The sequence below is a fragment of the Carassius gibelio genome, chromosome A1 (genome assembly GCF_023724105.1).
Source record: "Carassius gibelio isolate Cgi1373 ecotype wild population from Czech Republic chromosome A1, carGib1.2-hapl.c, whole genome shotgun sequence".
Taxonomy (NCBI): Eukaryota; Metazoa; Chordata; class Actinopteri; order Cypriniformes; family Cyprinidae; genus Carassius; species Carassius gibelio.
This window is the reverse complement of record NC_068371.1, coordinates 8,272,466-8,293,068: the sequence shown is the minus strand read 5'-3', so window position 1 is coordinate 8,293,068 and position 20,603 is coordinate 8,272,466. Positions and strand designations below refer to the sequence as shown.

The window sequence follows — 20,603 nt, the reverse complement described above, 5'->3', positions numbered from 1 at the left end:
TTAATGAGGTTCACACATGGTTTAACCTCATGAAAACTGTCAAGTAATGCCTGTCATATTTCACTTCAGCTTTTAGAAGAAGTCTATTTTTAAGTCAATTCTTTTTTTTCAGTATGACATTCGATTCATGATAACTAGGCACATTTTCACTCCAAATTCTAAATACCATAATTTGAAAAACAACTCATTTTCATAACTGCACTTTGAAAAAGAGTAATGACTTTTCATTTATTTTTATAGTAAATTTGTCAAATACAATTATAGTAACATTTATTGTACTAAACATGCAAAACAATAATACTTAATTCCCAGAAATAATCATATTTATTGTAATGAATATGTAATAAGTAATAATAAATAATAAATACAATTAATTATAGTAATGCATACAAAATAGTATTTATTTATATAATTATAATTAATTATAAAAGCAATTTAAAATATTAATAACTAAAATGTAATGTATTTATTTCAATAGTTTTTATTATTATTGCTCATTACAGAGAATATAATTATAAACTAAATACAATAATTCTAAATACAATAATTCAATTAATAATTATACTAATTGCATATTGAATAATTTTTCTTTTTGTAATCAAAAATGTGCAATTGCTTTACTGTATTAGTATATAAGGAAATTTTTATTATTGCGCATAATAAATGTAATTATAAATAAAATAATTATAGTAATTAAATACTGAACCATTTATATTGAGAAACAGAAGACACACAAAAAAAAAATCTTGGATATTTTTTCTTAGGATGAATATCTAAAAAGCATTACACCTTCAAAAGTTGACATTTAATGTCACAGCTGTCTAAGAACAAATCGAGATGTCATTAGTGATTTTTCTTTTCTATGAGCTGGGATTAAAACAGAGCGAGTGAGAGGTGGTTCAGACAGGTGACTCAAGCGATGCATTGATGCAGGATGAGGTTTCATGCAGTGGGGGCACCAGGAGGCCAGGCAGAAGTGTCAGCGAGCATGCATGTGTGTTTGTCTGTGACTGGGGCCACGTGGGAGGTAATGCCAGTCTGAATGTCGGGCACAGCTGGAAACCACCAGAGCATGTAGCAGGACATAACTATAAGCTGTGTGTGTGTGCGTGTTTACAGGTGTGTGAGTGGGTGAAGGAACATCTGCTAAGCTTTCACTCAAAGTCTAATTTTGACCCAATGTGTGTGTGAACATTTATTTTTGCTTTTATTATGCCTGTTTGATTTGTCAGAACCAGTGGGAATGTGTGAAGAATTAGATGATGCCTTCTGTTCAGTGGGTGATGCATTGATTTTATTGGTTGCTTACCATCATCCTTGGTTCTTTCAACTGTGGGGGGGAGGCTGGGTGGTCCATCTCCGACACGTGTAAATGCGAGCACCTGAACCTCATACAGGATGAATTTCCTGAGGTTTTTTAAAAGAAGCAAGTGAGTTTGGTTCCCGTTCACCAGCTGGACCTGGGGAGCCCGCTCTAAATCTTTTTCTCTGTATAATACCTAGCGATAAAAGGAAACAAGGAAATATAGGTCACACAGAAACAGTTTTGATGTGATATAGAGCGTTGGAACATCCTTAAATCAACAACAACTGTACAGTGTGTAGTAGTGCTCGCTAATTACTATTCTATATATACTACTCATTCTTAGGGTTTTGAGCAAACCCCTAATGGATGATTAAATAGACCAGAATATCATGGTCATGTACGTACTGCAGCTAAATTTGGTATCTGCAGCTGTAATTTACAGGCATGACAAATGCACTCCTAGAGTTACCGTATTTTCCGGACTATAAGTCACACTTTTTTCATAGTTTGGCTGGTCCTGCGACTTATAGTCAGGTGCGACTTATTAATCAAAATTAATTTGACATGAACCAAGAGAAATGAACTAACAGAAAACATTACCGTCTACAGCCACGAGAGGGCGCTCTTATGCTGCTCAGTGCTCCTGTAGTCTACACTGAGCAGCATAGAGCGCCCTCTCGCTGCTGGAGACGGTAATGTTTTCTCTTGGTTCTAGGGTCTAAATAAATGCGACTTATAGTCCAGTGCGACTTGTATATGTTTTTTTCCTCGTCATGACGTATTTTTGGACTGATGCGACTTATACTCAGGTGAGACTTATAGTCCGAAAAACACGGTAAAGGAAATTTAGGAGATTTACTACCATATATAAATGCGGTTGTCACTCCTGAAACTTTATAGTGAGTCCACTGCAATAGAGTTGTTCAACAGAGTTCTTTTGACTTGAGAAGTCAACCACACGGCAACAGCTCACAACACTTCAAGCATCTTTTGCACGTGCAACCATCACTGTTTCTTTAGATAAAAATTAAGAAAAAAAAAGTTCCACGTTTTGTTTAAGTTGGGTCCTGACTTCAGAAGTGATCAATAATTAATTGTGTTATTTCATTTCCTCCCCGCTTTTTACAGTGTAAGCATTTTATCAATTGGCTTCTTCCGACAGTGTGTAAAAGGAAAACCTGTTTCAGCAATTTCATGATCTTGCATCATGTCACTCTACACAGCCTAAGCAGAAAATTGAGAAAGCCTTATACAAGCAACAGTGCACAGGGGTTTCAATAGCTTCACATACTTTATAGATGTGTTCAAAATGAACACAATACTAACTATGTTCGGCTGAATGTGTGTGCATTAAAGCATGAGGAAAAACTTTTGTAGATGTGTGTATTAACATCTCTTTGTGGTACAAAGTGCCTGTGGAGCATGATACAAGCATTACATTAGATGTGTAGAAATGTACTGCATACTCTTTTTTTGCTATGGTGCTTCTGATTGGTTCTGCTATGTGGTGGTTTGGCTGTTGATATATATATATATATATATATATATATATATATATACATAGTTTTTTAACACTTAAGTTGCAATTTAATGTAAACAGCAATAGATCTTCCATATTGTAATGTATATTCATATGTAATGGACTTTCAGGTGAAATGTAGGGCAGGGAAAATCCATTGGTTGATAATTGGATGGAGGCAAATCTGAATGCGAGCTTGCAGTTTATTTTGGAAGAGCAGAGTCGATGCTGACTAAATAACTTGAGAAGTCCGACACATCACCGGAGACAAGTCGGTCATTTTGGTCATTTTGAAAAATGAAATATGCATTCACAATGAGATCAATAACACAATTTTCATTTCCTGTCGACTTTAAATATAGCTACAGACTATGTTATCAGCAGTTAAAATCATTTCAGAAAATTGTGACATTAGAATACAAATACATGTTTAGGTGGCAACATTCTTTTGAAAGAACACAAATGTCTATGATAACATCCTAAACTGTAAAATTACTGCAGAAACTATGATTTAAACAACCTTACAGTTAAAATAATGTCAGTTTTGACAAAAATAAAATGTAAAATCCTGCAATTTCAGCCCACTAAATTATTATGTATATTATACAGTATGTAACTGGTCTGAATAAAAATGGCAGAGAGGCTGAAAAAAATGCTAATTCACCTTCTGACAGTCTGACAGAAAAATGGATTATTCACGGCAAAATTATAATTATGTTATCATAAATATGAAGATTTCATGTTTTTAAAATACTTGACCATTTCATTGTATATACTAAATAAATAAATCAACACATTTGCTTGTTAAAATATTAAAATATCTTCCTAAACAAGCACTGATATGTCTCCATATACAGTAGAAATTCCCCCTTCTGCAGTGTTTTGGCCGGCAGAACTCTCCAGCCAAACCTGAGGGGGATTTTAAGGGTCTTAAAGCGTTCTCTTTGATGTAGTAACCGTACCTTGTAACCAAGGATGTGTCCATTCTTCTGGTGTTCAGGGACCGAACCCCAGGTGACCAATATACTTGTGGAGCTCACCGCTTCTGCGCTCACATTTTCTGGGGCACCGGAGGGAACTGAAAACACACCCATATGAAAAGCCATTTTATACTAACACAAAAACCTGCTCAAGGCTGTGTGTTAGAGTGATTTTTACAACACTGAAAGGCTGTTTTTCATCATATTGGAACAACAATAAGATAAAAGACTCCAATTATCATTAATAATAATGCGTATAAACAATTCCACCAAGTAATACAGCTCATTAGCCTAAGGCTGATGTCTTACCAGCTGACTAAAAAACGATTTATTTTGGTCAGGGTTTCACATCTACTGACTATTTTTTGCTGAAATCTCATTCTCTTCTATTGGAGTCACGTGTACTGATTAAAAATGGAGGTCTGACAACTTATACAACATCCTCTGACATTTCTCCATGATTTCTTGTCATGTGAAGCTTCGCTGAAATAAGAACAGGAGAACCGCGTGAGTATAAATTCTTGTAATAGACTAATTTAGGATACAATTTGAAGGGGCAACTTTATCCAGTGATTGTACTGTATGTGATGTATAGTTGTTCCTTCATGGCTTGCTGGCATACAGTATGTTCATGCACAGCTTCAGTGAGAAAAAGACTTTCTTAAGTCCGATTCAGATGGTTATTGTTTCTCATGTGAGCATTGGTAAATATCCATTTACATGGCCCCTTATATAATATTGCAATTTTATATAATACAATTTTTTTTTATTATATTGCATACCTGTTGCTGCCATAATAATGACCCATTTCCGATGTTGCCATGCTTTTCTTTTCTTGCTTCTTTTTGTTCTTAACAGCTCACACTTGCTGTGGTGGAGCAGTCATGAAATACTGTTCCTGTAAATACTTTCCAGCATTTCAGTAATAAATATGCATGCAAATTATGGTCAAGTGCAACAGTTCCTGAACGGTGTTCGGCAGTGGTCAAAAAGGATTTAAACAGTGAATTCTGAATTGATAACTTCTTGTAAACTCGGAGAGGATTCAGACGCAATTAAATGACCACATAACCTTGGTTTTTGTCCAAAAACTGTGGGTATTTTGGCCAGGGATTTTTACTTTTTACCGACATTCTGGATTCGGACAGCAATAAAATCACAGACTAACCCCTGTAAATATTGGAACTAGTTTATGTCCCCATTAGAAACAATTATCATCCGAATTGGGCTTTGTTCTGTTATTTTTGTGTAAGAGAACTGCACAAAAAATTGTGTTTGCATTATATGGTTTTAAAGTTTTCATACAAAAAATGAATCGCATCATGTTTGTCGGGTTCTTCAATGTGAGAGGTAGCTATCTGTAGGATCCTTACACTCCTAAAAAAAACATTGTAGGGTTTCAAACGTGTGATTTCCAGGACTAGAATGCATATCAAATCTGCAAAGGTCATGAAAAAGCTGTGGACATTTCTACAGTGAATGTAATTTTCACAATCAACAGGAAAATTCATGGAGAAACGGATGTTTGAAACCTGTAAGTGCTCACTGCCAGGGCCACAAGTGCCCACCTCACCAGCTGCCTCTGATCATTTCAAACTTTTTAGAAGTTGTCTAGGGGTCGACAGGATCATTAACTCAGCAGGGATTCGCTGGAGCTGCTAAAACCCACCCGCTGCGAGATGTGGCCTCGGGCACAGACTCCTTCAGAGTCTCCAAAGGCTATGTAAATGAAGCTTTCGACCAAAAATCGGCTAGTACTGCGCAGCTAAACTATAGCTTGTTTAGAATTACTAAGGAACACAGCAACTTGTGGCATTAATCATGTGAATATCTGTATTTATTTGATGCTATCCATCTAATAAAGCACAAATAAAATGAAAAATGATCAAAATGGAAATTTGACCATAACACAACAATGCTTATATTAACATAACTCATTTGGTTACATACAAAACATCAACTATTTAGTTTCGTTTCCTCAAATGCATGACATGAATCACTAATTTATAATTTATTTTGAACGTTACTTTTGTAAAAATCAAAAGTGGAGAAGTTTCTTCTAAAGCTAGCATGTTTTCTGGAAAGATTTTTGCTGTGTCACCTGACTCTTTGGTTTTGCACAGTACAGGACTGCTCCAGGGTCCAGGCCCGATGCCGTTGAAAGCCTGAATACTCAGCTCGTACTCCGTCCATTCCTCAAGTCCCTCCACCGTCACCTCACGAGAGAGGCGTTCAGAAATGGTCTCCATCCGGGGCAGGCCAAGCCCGTCTGCTCTCTGTGCACGTACACGGTAACCCACGCTTTCAGGATTTCCGTTATAAGCTGCCTCTGGAAGCGGCTAGAAAAGATGAAGAGGAAAATCTTTTGGGTGGGAAAGACTTTGATAAACCTACATCAATAATAAGACCCAAAAGCTGTGAATTGGATTGTAAGAGCGCTAGAAAAATTATTCTATGTAAAATGGTTTGACAGGATAAGGTTATATAGAGTGTCCTCAACATTTCTGAACACACCAGGCACTTAAAATAAATGGATTTCATTGCATTAGATAACAAAAAAATAGAAACGGTACTCCTGCACTTTTTAAACAAAACAGTTCCCAAAAATAACATCACTGTAAGTTATAAAAAAATAATAATAATTGCAATGTTGTCTAATGCAATTAAATTAGATAGATACGAGATGGTTCAAAAGTCAAGGGGTCAGTAATATTCAAATAATAATAATAATAATAATAATAAAAAGAAATATATATATATATATATATATATATATATATATATATATATATATATATATATATATATATATATATATATATATATATATATATATATATATATATATATATATATATATGACCCATTACATTTATAAAGTGTCAGTAGAAAAAAAAAAGAAAAACGTTAGCTGCTAAAGATTTTTATTAAACAATTTCTGTTCTTTTAAACCTTCTATTTATCAAAGAACATTTAATTTTTTATCATTGCTTCCAAATTATTTTAAGAAGCACAGCTGTTTTCAACATTGATAATAAGTTTTTTGTTTGTTTGTTTTTTGTTTTTTGGAGCACCAAATTAGCATATTAAAAATTCTGCTTTCTAATCACAGGAATAAATTACATTTTAAAATATATTCAAATAGAAAACAACTATTTTAAAATGTAATAACATTTCACAATATTACTGTTTTTGCTATCTTGTTGATCAAATTAAATAAATGCATCTCACATCTTACCCACCCCAAATTTTAAACAGTAGTGTATAAAAACAGAAAATATTAAGAGAAACTTCAGTTGTCCAAACACATTTTGGTTGCCACCATTGCATTCGTACAGTAATGAAATTTAAGGGCTGAAAAAGTTGCACAAATTTTCTGCATGCTAATCTTACTTAACAGGAATTGGAAATAAATGTTTTGTGGCTCATCCCAGTGGATAAGTTCTACGATCATCTGGATGAATGAAAACCTTCACAAGCATCAAATTGTGTGCAGCAAACAGAAAGGAAGTTCCTTAATCTCCTCATAAACATAAATTAAATGACATTTCAAATTGGCTGTAATGCAGTTCAGTCCCTCGCCTGCTACAGCCTCATGCTGGCACACGGCTCGGAGACATTTTCCAGCATTGGATGCCAAGAGTTCGCACATGGTTGCTTGCCTAGTACTTTAATGCACACTCAAAACCTTACGATGTTCACAGCTTCAGTACGTTGACTGCTTGAAAGCATTTCTATTAAAATGCTTTTGGCTAGTTGATGAATGCTGATGCAAGTGACTTCATAGGTATGGGCCAAATCAGTGTTTGACTTCTTATGGTCTTCACGGTAAGCTGCTAATCTTTAGTTGCTTGTAACATCACGATTTAATATATGATGTGATATAAAAAAATCGTTAAAAGCTATTTCATCTATGTCCATTTGAGTGTCAGTCCATCTACAACAAGTGACAAGCATTTCGATGAGCTTGTTTCACTTGGGTTTATTTTCAGTTTGGGTAAATCAGATTACAAGCAGCTAATGAATAAGACTTTTGTGCTGAAACACCAGAACGGTTTAGTTAATCAAAACTAATTCGTGTTGCTTTCTAAATACTTCTGAAGGTCAATGCATTTCCACAGCAACTCCTCATAAAATACATCTTCCAATGTCCTCATTAAAGACATTAACACTTAAGAAACTTGGGTTGCTTGGGAAATGACAGAAGAGCAGTAAAAGTATATCCTTTTATTTTATGGCTGCTACATAGTAGTTTGAATATGAGTGTGATAAATGACTATCCATAAAAAAGGGTTAAGAGGTCACTGTTTGCGTTTTCAGCACTTTTGAAGTACTGCATTAAGCACTATTATGTCCTGAGGGTCATTTTTTACCATCAACACCCCACAAATGTGTTACTACGACCAGGGGAGGCTTGGCAGAAGCCATTTTTTTTTATTAAATGGAGTCCTGTCTTATGTAATGACAGCCTTCATGTAATGTGCCTCTACAACTCAGGTTCTTCGATCGCTCTTCAGGTTTTGAAAAGGTGAGGAGGGAAAAAAGGAGAACTGAAGGAGAAAATAACAGCAATTACATCTGATACTGACAGGTACTATGGCTTGTGATAGCAAAAAACAGACAGGAAAAATAAGCTGTCAACTTCTTCCAGTATATCGCTCACATATTCAGTGTGCGCACAGAAACACAACAGACAGTCTCTGCATGTGTTTGAGCGTGCATAAATGGCTAGATTCTTATGAGAGCTCCAGTTTTTAAGATAAAAGTTCACAACAAAGGTCCAAAACCACTACCTTTAGATGCAACAGGAGAAAAATGTTAAGCTCTTTAGCTCTTATAAACTGCATATGTTTGGCAGAATGTATAGGGAAAGTAAAAAAAATAAAAATAAATAAAAATAAATAATAATATTATGTATATATATATATATATATATATAGATATATAGATATATATATATATATATATATATATATATATATATATATATATATATATATAGATATATATAGATATATAGATATATATACTCATTTTCTATAAAAATATGAAAAGTGTATATCATTATCCCCAGGGGAAAAATGTGTGTGTGTGAAATATAATAGTGTATATATATATATATATACACTATTATATTTCACACACACACATTTTTCCCCTGGGGATAATGATATACACTTTTCATATTTTTTATAGAAAATGAATTCAAATACAACAACAAAGAAATCTTAATGATAAATATATAATGGAAATGATGAATGTGTGATATGTACATCATCAAAAAATAACATGACATCTTCTAGTGATTTATTTGTGAATAATATAATTTAATATTGTTCATTTTAATAAACCAATTAAAAACTGATTAAATTTGTGTCTCTAAAAAGTCCCGGGTGGAATTTTAAACGTATTAAAATGTTTTCATAAAAAAAAAAAATATTCATATGGATATTTTGCCACATTATTGCAACATTATATAGCATTGTGTATATAAATAAAATATTCATTTAATATAAAAAATCTGGAAACAGGTATTTTTTATTATTATTTTTCATTATTATGGTTCATTAATGGTCAAAATGAGGGTTCATTCTGATTGGGAAAAATATTAATTTTATATTTTAAAGTGTTATTTATACCTGTGACAGCAAAACAGAATTTTCAGCAGCTGAAGTGTCACAATGCTCTTACTGAAATTTTATCCATTTTTGCTTCATATAGAAGTTATAATAAAAAAAATTTAAAAAGAAAGAGAAAAAGAAAAATAATCATACTGACTCCGGACTTTTTTACAGTATAGTATAGAAGAACAAAATCATATTTAGATGTAGAAAACCTGAACTTGGTGCAAACTTCACCATCATTTCTTACCTCCCAGCGAATCCTTAAACTTGTTTCACTTGCAGAAATGACTATGAGATTTGTCGGGGAAACATCTGGACTAGACTGCAGGGTCTGCATCATACGAGAGGGCTGACTGAAGGGACTCGAACCCACAATGTTCACCTGCTTCATCCTGAACCTGAAAGGAATATGGAGGTGAGGAGACACAAAAACAGCGTTTTTTAATTCCCAGGTCTTGCTCTTGAGTAGCGGGACAAAGGGGAATTTTGGACAGGATAACAGATCTGTACAGCCTCTGATCATCTGTAATCCCTTTAGGACAAGATAGTGTGCTGAGATTCAGAAGGCAATCTTTCCACAGGACCTTGAGAAAATCAATTATTGAGAGAATTAGAAAAGGAGAGTGAAAGGAAGACAGAGAGAGAGAACGAAGAAAAACGGGGGGAAAAAAGCTGGAGATACAGTACGTAACGCAGGGAGAGCTGGAAATATAATGAGTGTTTGGTCAATATTGAAAGGACATAAACAGCTGAAATTTACACAGAAACCCTGCTAGGTTGATGGGAAAGTGGTTTTCCATCCAGCAAAGGAGCAAAAAGCTCACCTGTACTGAGTGAAGGGAATGAGATTGGGAATTTCCAGAGTGTCTGAGGCTGGTGGACTGTCTATCTCATGCAGAAGCTTCCATTCCTCGTCCTCACCCACAGTCCCCACCTGTGGTCACACAGAGGATGAGTTTGAAACGAAGAATGCACAGCCTTCTGAATGCCACAATGGACAATATACAATACAATATACCAGACAATATTTAAACACACACAAAAAATTATAAAATATGACAAGCATTCCAAACTGTCTTGTGCTTTACTACAGTCACATGACCTCACATGTTGCATATTAATATCAGTTGTAACTTTTTTCTACAGTACAGAGATGGCAAAGGAACAGTAGCATTATTCCATGCTAAATGCTTTAATCAGTAGTGAACTTTGCTGCACGATGTCATTAATGATGCATGTCATTAAGTTGGAAATAAAAATGGTCGTTTTTTTTATTTTGTATTCAATATTATGTAAAAATGTCTAATCATCATCATCAAAAAACAAAACAAAAGAAAAAATGACACAAACATGTCAACATAGCATAGATATATTTTTTCCATTTATAATCCAAGCTTGAGTAAAAAAGCCATAACTTTTGGTAGTCAACTGACATCAACATGACAATCAACAAATGAGTCACAAATTAGATGTTAAGATTACAGTTGAGACAGCTTACAGTTCATATCAGATTTCACTTGATGTATACTGAAAATATGGGCAAATCAGGTCCCCCAGACTGTGTACGTACAATACATATCCTGCATCCCTCATTCCTATTATGAGTAGTATGGCAGTGTCATTCCAAATATTTGGAGAATCAGATTCAGCAGTCAGAGCTGATGAGAGAAAACTTTAGACTGACAGTGAAAAGCAACAGCAAACCCAACCGAGCAGCCCACAGTGCAGACTCCATATCAGGGCTGTTTCCTTTGTTTTTATGTGCTTTGTGTTTTTCGTTCTCTACAATGATATGTGAGAGCCAGAGAGGACTTGTCTATTTAACCACCTTGATCTTAATAGGGCCATAATAAGATAATGAGCTAATTAAAAAGTGGATCCACAACATGAAAAAACAATTGCTACAAAGAGACGCCAGATAATGTAACCAATCATGATCTGCAAACAAAAACTGCTTATCACTTCAAACACGTCACAATCATGTGACTCACATTTCCTCCAGGACCTCACAGAGAGCTGCTTTCACTTATTCATAGAGCAACCTGTGATTAATTTCATGCGGTTAGCTCTTTCCTATCATTACCATGTAAAAACTGTCAAAATACTTAAAAGGGGGCATATTCTACACTTCTAAAGCATTTCAATTTCCCCCTGAAGTTCACTTATGATGTTAGTCAAGGTTTCTTACACAGAAAACAGTCAGCATTTTACATTTTCCAGCCTCTCTCTGACCCTCTGACTGTTTTTGGCTACTGCACCTTTCAAATTTCCATTTGTCCTGTAAATGACCTCTGCTATGTAACCTCATAGTTTTATTCCATTACTCTTTTTCTTGGAACTGAGAGATGTAAATTCAGAAATGCATGGTGAAAAAAAAAAGACGCAATTACATTGTCATTATTATTCCATTGTGGAAACAGACTAAATAATGCTTTATTAACAAAGTTCAGGATACACATTCATATAATTAGCCCAATGTGCACAAGAGAAGCACATTCAGTACTCAGAAAGGAAGTCCTATAGTTTTGGACCAACATCAGAGTAATGATAATAGAATTTCTTCATCACATAAAGACTGAACAGGTGTTGGTATATAAATGTTGCTGAACATATGCTAATTAGCTCCTGTCGGTGACATGGTTTCTGCAGTCTTACATCCATAAATAATCTGGGTGGACTGGGGACAAAGGCAGAAAAAAAATCAGCTTTCCATGATATGTTCCTTTTATGTCTTATATCTCAAAACATATGTTGAAACAACTAGTACTCGGTTTCCATGTAAACACTGCATCTACACGACACGTTGTATGCAGCCCTGCTTAAGCAGAAGAAAGGAGGAAAGGTGAAAAGATTACAAAGGAAATCAGAATTGGCAAGCGACCTGGTCCAGGATACAGCTGTGAAGAAGTCAGCTGTGAAAAAACCCCAGCCCAACACAAACTGATTTCTAAGCCACAGACTTAAGACCCCATTAGTGCCACCTCAGTACCTCTAATCTGCTCCTCTCTCTTCTCTCATCCCTCCCTCTGACTCCCTCCCTCCTGCTCTCCCTCGATTAAACAGTATTAAAGACAGGAGTGGAGAAAACCAAGAGGAAAAGAGAGGGATCTCATTAGGAGGAGTTTTTCTCTTCACGCAGCACTGCACTGGACGCCATCCAAGAGGGACTTAACACATATGCACACACACACACAAACACACACAGCACACCTAAAGGACTGGGAGACATGGTGCATGACATCTCCTTAGCCTCCTCGTACTATGTCAAATACAGAGTGTGAGCTTGCATGTGTGTCGTTGTGTGTGCACTTTCTCCGGGGGAAAATGTTTTAGTGCAAGAGCAAGCCTGTTTTTCCCTGGAGATGAAGTACCTGCCAGACAACAGCATCTTCACTGGGGCACAGCCTGCCAGACAAAGGCATAACACACACCCACAAATACACACACACACACACACGTTTATACTTATGAGCACATACACTGAAAAGTCATATTCAATAGAGCAGTCTTGGCAGAGAGAAAACTGCAGTTTGTGGAAAAGATAACCATTCGGCAGAAGGAAAATTGCCATTTGTCACAAAGTTACTTATTTTGCAAAGAGAAAAAGGCAATTTGTGGCAAAGGTAATTTATTTTTATTTTTTTCAGAGAGAAAGGTGCCCTTCAAGGCAATATTTGCAGAGAGAAAATTGCAATTTGTGGTAAAGTTCAACAAGCAAATTTTTGTCATTTGCGGCAAAGTGAAACTATATATTTAATTTAATATATATTTGCAGAAAAAAATACCTTTCATAAACAAATAACCATTTTGCAAAGAGAAAAGTGCAATATGTGGCAAAATGCACAAAAAAAAAAAAGAAGTAATTTGCTACAAAATTAACCGTTCTGGAGGTAAAAACTGCTGGTATTAACCATGACACACCAGTTATGAAAATTACAACCATTTTTCCGGAGAGACAAGTGTCAATCATGTCAAAGTTAACCATTTGGAAAAGAAAACGTAGTTAAAAGTAACTAAAGTTAAGCATTGTTCAAAAAGAAAACTACCACGCATGAAAACCTATACCATCTATGAAAAATTTAACCATGTTTCTGATAGAAAAGTGCACATTTTGTGGAAAAGTTAACAGTTTGGCTGCCAAATTAGCAACATTCATGACAAAGTTAGCCATTTTGCATAGAAAAAAAGTGTACTTTGTTGCCAAGTTAACCATTTTGCCCAGTGCTAATTGCTACTAATGTGAAAAACAATTTAGCAAAGCAAGTTTTGATCAATTTTACCCACACGCCTACGCACCTGTCCTTCTACGATCCATTTGGAGATGGCGGTTTTGCCGTCACTGCCGGGGTGGAACTTTATGGTGATGGAGCGAGGACTGATGTTGGAGATGACCAGATTGGACGGTGCGCCAGGAAGCTCTGTCCAGCAACACAACAACCAAAAAACATATTTATGCAACTCACAAGCTGCTCTAATTGAAACATTTCCTGCATTCTGTGTTCTGCTCTCTGTCTGTTTCTTCATTATCCTTCAAAGAAAACTCTTGTAAATGGGCCCATAACTCACTTCAGAGTCAATGAGGTTTTGTGTACAGCGGTGAACGTTGGCGTTACGGTTTATGATTAATTGGTAATTAAATAGATTGATAATGATATTTGGGTGGTTCACGGTGGCTCATTCAACAGTAGATAAAGCTCGTTCTCTCCCGACTCCACAGCATATCAGTGGGAGATAATGAGTGTAGCTTGGCTTTTGGTCATCATCATTTATTTCATGTTCTCTCTAACACACACGCACACATGCAGCGGCCCCAAGAGCTTCATTCCAACTCGGTGTGATGTATTACAGTCTTACTGACTGTGTCTCGGATTGCTGGTCTATGTGAAATATGCGCCCCACTGCGGCATGCTGTTTCATGTGCTGAATTTCCTTTAGAGTTCGAACACGGTGACTTTCACTGATCCCCAAGGGAGAATTTGATGCATTAAAGTGATGCTAGCATTGAAGCGTATGTTTGTTTGAGAGTGTGGAGACCTGGTGGCAGTCCTGTTGAGATGGTGGACGAGGTGGCAGTACCGGTGCCGGCCTGTGTAACCGCAGCCACCTGCAGAGTGTACGTGGTGAGTGAAGTAAGCCCGGTCACTTCGTACACCAGCGTAGAATTGGACAGATTCTGAGATACACGGGTTTCGTTCTGACCGGCCTCCTCCCAACACAACACATAACCTATGGAGAGGTGGAAATGAGGAAATTAAGCTTTGCTCCACAACTTGAACCGCCGTGCTGATTTTTGTCTACATAGGCAGTAACCGGCTCTTACAAATGGCTGAATTGAAACTCTCTTTATGGTTCCTTGCATGCATTTGCAAAGTGAAATTGCTTGAAAGATGCACTACCTCACAATTATTACAACAGTTTTGTAACCAAATCAAAGCAGTAAGCTATTAAAGCTTCTTAACTACACTTCCTAGTAACATGACAGTAATTCAGATATTTTCATAATTATGTAACCATAAACAACCAGAAACTATATTTCAGCAAACCTTTTACACTCTTGCTACTTTTTTATTTTTTTAATTTGTGCAATAATAATGTGTTTACAACTCAAATTATATTTAACTTGATTTTTCTTGATTATTTAATCTCAACCATTTCCACAACATAAATGCTTGTTTAGATTATCAAAATGTTTTATTGAAGTTTAGAATTTACTCTACAAAACAACAAAACTCTTGAAAGAAATAGCACTCTTAACTCTTCTACTTTTTTTTTTTGTTTAAACAATTTTAGTGATTTTATTTAAAGTGTACTTGTTTTTAATGTTTTAAACGTTTTTCTTCATATTAAAATAAATTCAAAAAATGCAACTGGAAACTAAAATAAATTAAGAAAAGACAAAAATTCTCCAAGTGCGAAGGTGATCTTTATAAAGTAAAAAAAAAATAATAATAATTTGTAAACGTTTTAAACGTTTTTCTTCATATTAAAATAAATTCAAAAAATGCAACTGGAAACAAAAATAAATTAAGACAAGACAAAAATTCTCCAAGTGTGAAGGTGATCTTTATAAAGTAAAAAAAAAAAAAAAAGACATTTTAAATCTGCTAGTTTTAACAAAAGTCAGGCACAGGGACATTGTAGAGCTGGAAAGATTAGTGAGAGTTCCTGTGGCGGTTGAACTGAAGCTGTGATTGGATAATTGAGCCTGTTCACCTGTGATGATGCCGTTCTTGTCTTCCGGTTCCTGCCAGCTGATCCTCAGAGATGTGTCCAAGATCTCAGTGAAACTCAGTTGAGTCACCGGGCCCGGTTCTACAGCACACAAACACAATGTTAAAGGTGCACTCAGCAGGTTTCTCTGGAAAATGTCAATATAATTTGAGAAATACTTTATTTTCACTATTAACTAGTTGTTTATTATGCATTTTGGCTGTTTTTTATTACTTATAAAGCACATATAAATATTATTATTTATAAAGCTTTATTCTGCATGACCATACTTTAGACCACATTGCTAAACTTAACTACTGTACCTCACAAGCTATAAGCAGCAATTTAGGAGTTTATTGAGGCAGAAGTCGAAGTTAATAGTAAGAATTAGCTCCTAACTAGTGTGTGACCATAATTTGCTCGTACACTGTTTGAGTACTTAAGCATACAAAGAGTGCATTTCTATTAGAAGCAGAAGGTCAATTGACCGTGAATACACAGCAGTTGTGTTGATGTTCTTACTGCAAGCACGTGTGTGTGTGTGTGTGTGTGTGTGTGTGTGTGTGTGTGTGTGTGTGTGTGGATGTGCACATGGAACAAAGCTCGTTATTTATTGGGCAGTATGTTACAGACACTTTAAAATCCGCTCATGGTAAAGGATTACCTTGGACCTTCCGCAAGATCATAATTCTTCCAATATAGAGCTTATTGCTGTGAACATTTGTATCACAAATGCAAATAGGCAAAAGCAAATGATGTGTTTGTTGGCAATTACCCTTATGAGTTAGCAGTCATTCAGTGGTTAATCAATCATGCATACACACCCGCAAGACAATACATCTGACAGGCAAACATGACATTTGCCTGAAAAGCACAGTGGTTAATGTGTGCAGATAAAGCTTCAATCTCATTAGATCTAACACGCGCGTGGCAAACCTGTCAAGCAGACCTTATAAGAGTCGTCTCGCTAGACTGACGGGTTAATCCATCACATGCTTATGAGAATGTGTGACTCCATGTAACTCACTGCATTGCAGTTCCAATTACTTTTCTATTCATTTTCTTTTTGGGCTGACCTGCAGGTCAAGGTTCAGCTGGTTAGCATGGTCACTGCTGGTAGATGCCCTAAATACACCATACATTCAAAAGGCATCGATTTTAAAATATATCCTTTTATTATGAGCAGCTTTGTTATTGTTAACTTTAATATTCAGCTAAATAAAAGCTAAAATACAATACAAATTAGATGAAAACTTAAACTTGAAACTTGAATAAAAATTAAGTTAAAGTACAAAAAATCACTAAAACAAAAAATAAAAATAAATTGAAGTTAAAGAAAAATACTAAAAAACTAATAAAATGACATAAGCTTAAACAAAAGTTACTAAAATGTAATTAAGGTTAAAATTAAAACTGAGAATTTCGTATGAAAAAAAAAGCAGCTACTTGAAATAAAATTAGTTTAAACTGAAATACCAGAAATAAAGCTAAATTAAAGCTAGAAATAGAAACATACAAAAACACAAAGTAAAAAAAGTGACAAAAGCATATTACTAACAACATTCACATCGTTTCCTCACACAAGAACGATAATGTTTTGATCCGCATGTATGTTGCTGTGTTTAGTTATTCTGAATGGATATGTGTACTGTAGTAGATATGCAGTCAGAAGGCATTTGGTTTAGGTTCCGTTTAGTTATTATTATTATTATTGTTTTTTGTTTTTTTTTTGGCATCCCCACGTGGTCCTGCTCGGTGTTGTAACATGACTTCTCTAAAATATAAAAAAACTCTTTGATGTTGCACTGTACACATACTACACAATTCAGATGTTGATTAGCATTTTATTTTTCTTTCATATGTGCTTATATGGATTCCTTATATAATTTGGTTCTTTGGTGTCCTTTTTGAGTTTCTGAGTGTCCTATTTTTGGATTTTTATCTTGGAAAAAGCTTGCAGAAAATATAGATGTTTGAGAATCACCCTTCAATTTCTTTGGTGTACTTTGCTGGATAAAGCAAATAATGACAAAAAACAAAACAAAAAACATTTGAAACAAGATAAATGGTCTATGCTTAATTTTATGAACTGTGCGATTAAAATGAATATTAATATGAATAAAACAACTGTTCAACATATTAATAAATACCATAAGAGTATATAAATAATACAAAAAGTAAATAGCAAATAGACTTTTGCAAGCAACATACACTAACTCTGAAAAGTTTTAGAAAAAGTAGCTGTGCCAACAGGATTAAAATGTTGGATTCATAAAATCAATACAAAAATACATAATAGTAAATACATTCCCTATACAGCATTAATAAAATATAATTCATAATAATTTCATTATATTGTAACAGATGTTTAAGCAGTATTTTTGGAGGTATGAAATAGACTTAAAGGGTCTATCAAAAATTGCACATTTCATGTTGCAACGCTAAACGCTAATGCTAACAAATAGTATTTGGCAGGTACTTCAAACCTTCTTTGGTTTTAACTACTTTTATTCACTTTGTTTCCATTCCATTCTTCGTAAAATTAAACCTGGGAATCAAAAAGATCCAGTTAGATGAGCAAACAAAGTGAATTTCCCACATAATGCTTGCATGAGCACAACGCTAAATCTTTTCATATTAAAAAAAAGAAAAAATGCCTGAGAGATGAGAGAGCTACTATGCACAATGGTTTTTCATGTCTAACCTGTTTGTGTGATTGAGCAATTCATGGGAAACAAGCTCCTGTGGCTCAGCATTGCAGAGAAGAACACATGCTGTTATCATCTGATGAAAATTACATTGTCTGTTAACAGCTGCGTGCGCATTCGCACACATATCCAAGCTTACACACACGGTGTGTGGGACAATCAATAGCAAGCACATGAGCATTGACTAACAGGAGTGATCCTGCTTCAATAATTGCAGGTTAGTCAAGGCTGAATCTCCGTACCTGTGGCATGACGTGAAAACAGTGCTTGGGTGGCCAATATATATTCAGTGAAAAGACTAATCAATGGCGATGTAAAAAGCACAATTATGTGGAAAATTGCGGCATGCATAGTGAAAGGGCCAAATTTCTCCTCTGTATCGATTTTGTTGGCTAGAATGTCAAACAAACAGGCTTGTTTTTGCCGAGAGATCTCTTTCTCAAAGCCTGCTGGACAGTTTTCAAGTAAAGAGTGTACTGTTAGTCGATTGTCTCCAATTAAACACAGAGGGACTGTCTGTAAGAGTGTGTGGGTATCTGCAAGAGTGTGAAATATGATTTTACATGTCAGCACTGCAAGCAAAACATTATATCCCAGAGGACACATTTATTGCTTAAAGGTTGATCTTTCATTGCTCAGGAGACTTAATGGAGCTCTCAGTTGCTTTTCATTGAAGAATCAACTGTTTTCTCTCCAAAAATAGACAGCAGAAACCAATGACACTATTTCTGACAGAGTAATTACTTTAAAGGAAGAGTTTAGTTGTGAGTCTGTTTCTTCACCAGAAAAGATTTGGAGAAATGTAGCATTGCATCACTTGCTCACCAATGGATCTTTTGCAGTGAATGGGTGCTGTCAGTCCAAACAGCTGGTACAATTTTTATTTTTTTTATTTAAAGTATATAAGGTCTGGAACAACATGAGGCTGAGTGAATGATGGTCGATTTTTCAATATTCCTTTAAACTAAAATTTCCATTTGTACTCAGTTTAATCTCATTGCTGATTCTTAGTGATTTGTCTTGTTTGCATGTGTACTCACTGTCAGCATGAGTCTGGATGAGCTGTGGTGTGCTAGCTGGTCCATCGCCAGGAGTGGTAAAGCACAGCACTACTGTCTCATACCACGTGAACTTTCTTAAATTGCTAACGTAACCATAGTGACGTGACCCGTGGAACTCAGGGGCAATGGTCACCATGGTAATGCATTCCGGACAGTGTTCAGGCCACACCAGCAGCTGTGAGACAAATAAGGAATAACAATAAGACATAGAAAAAACCTGATTAGCATACACTGCTCGGATTTAATTACTCAAATTTAAAGTTGCTGTTTTTGTCAGGCATTTAGCCAATCAATCATGCATACACACACACACACACACACACACACACCACAAGACAATAAACCTGCCAGGCAAATTGAATTGAATTTTCTTCCCTCCAACAGAAATGTTTCTCACTTCCACTCATATACACCATCAAACACACTCTCTCACATCCGTCTCTCTCTACGCTGTTACCTTGTATCCCTGGTTGATGCCGTTGATAAACTGCTGGGGTGGTGGTGTCCAGGTGAATTTGATGGTGGTGGAGTTGAGCGCAACAGCATCCACGTCTTGTGGGGGCGCTGTGGGGACTGCAGAGTGGGAGACAGTTTATCACTATTCTGAAAATGTGCATTCATCTATTTTTTCATTCATGCCGTTATATTTCACGTAAAAGTTCAAAATGTGTTTGAATTTTGAATGCGCGTGGTATAAAAGAATGGCACATTTTTTTATTTTATCAATCAATCAATCTATGATTCATTCATTAATTTTGTTTGCCTGTATGTTACTTCATTCAAAAAATTATTTAACTGAGATTGACTTTTATTAAATGCATTTAATAAGCAGCTCCAGGGAGTGAGTGTGCACAGAACTGTATTACAAAATTGTATTTAGTAATACTATATAACTATAAAATAATACTGTTATACTGTCAGGGTTTGCAAGGGAGGAACTCAAGTGCAGACAGGATTCAACACAAAAGGGTTTATTAAATACAAAAAGGGAAAACAAAAACCCACGAGGGGGAAAACAAGGGCTAGGGTAAGGACTAAATAACCAAACAAGACAGGGCTGACCAGATAAAGACACTAAACACTAACTATAAACAAACACTCACGGTATACAGGATACAATCACAGTCACCAGTGTGGAACACATCTGAGAAGCACATAAGTAACACAATGAACCGACGCAAGACAGAGCACACTA

At 35.5% G+C, this 20,603-nt stretch overlaps 1 protein-coding gene across 1 annotated transcript in view; it reads right to left on the bottom strand.

Moving 5' to 3' along the window:
• Positions 1–20,603, bottom strand: part of LOC127994722 (protein sidekick-1-like) — a 204,277-nt gene that overhangs the window by 32,120 nt on the left and 151,554 nt on the right. Inside the window, exons 18-27 of the mRNA XM_052591829.1 lie at positions 19,866–19,981; positions 19,388–19,583; positions 15,643–15,741; positions 14,464–14,655; positions 13,726–13,847; positions 10,254–10,363; positions 9,677–9,827; positions 5,907–6,144; positions 3,788–3,903; positions 1,310–1,499 (exon numbers count right to left, since the gene is read on the bottom strand). Coding sequence (XP_052447789.1) covers positions 1,310–1,499; positions 3,788–3,903; positions 5,907–6,144; positions 9,677–9,827; positions 10,254–10,363; positions 13,726–13,847; positions 14,464–14,655; positions 15,643–15,741; positions 19,388–19,583; positions 19,866–19,981 — 1,530 coding nt within the window. The remainder of the gene's footprint in view (positions 1–1,309; positions 1,500–3,787; positions 3,904–5,906; positions 6,145–9,676; positions 9,828–10,253; positions 10,364–13,725; positions 13,848–14,463; positions 14,656–15,642; positions 15,742–19,387; positions 19,584–19,865; positions 19,982–20,603) is intronic.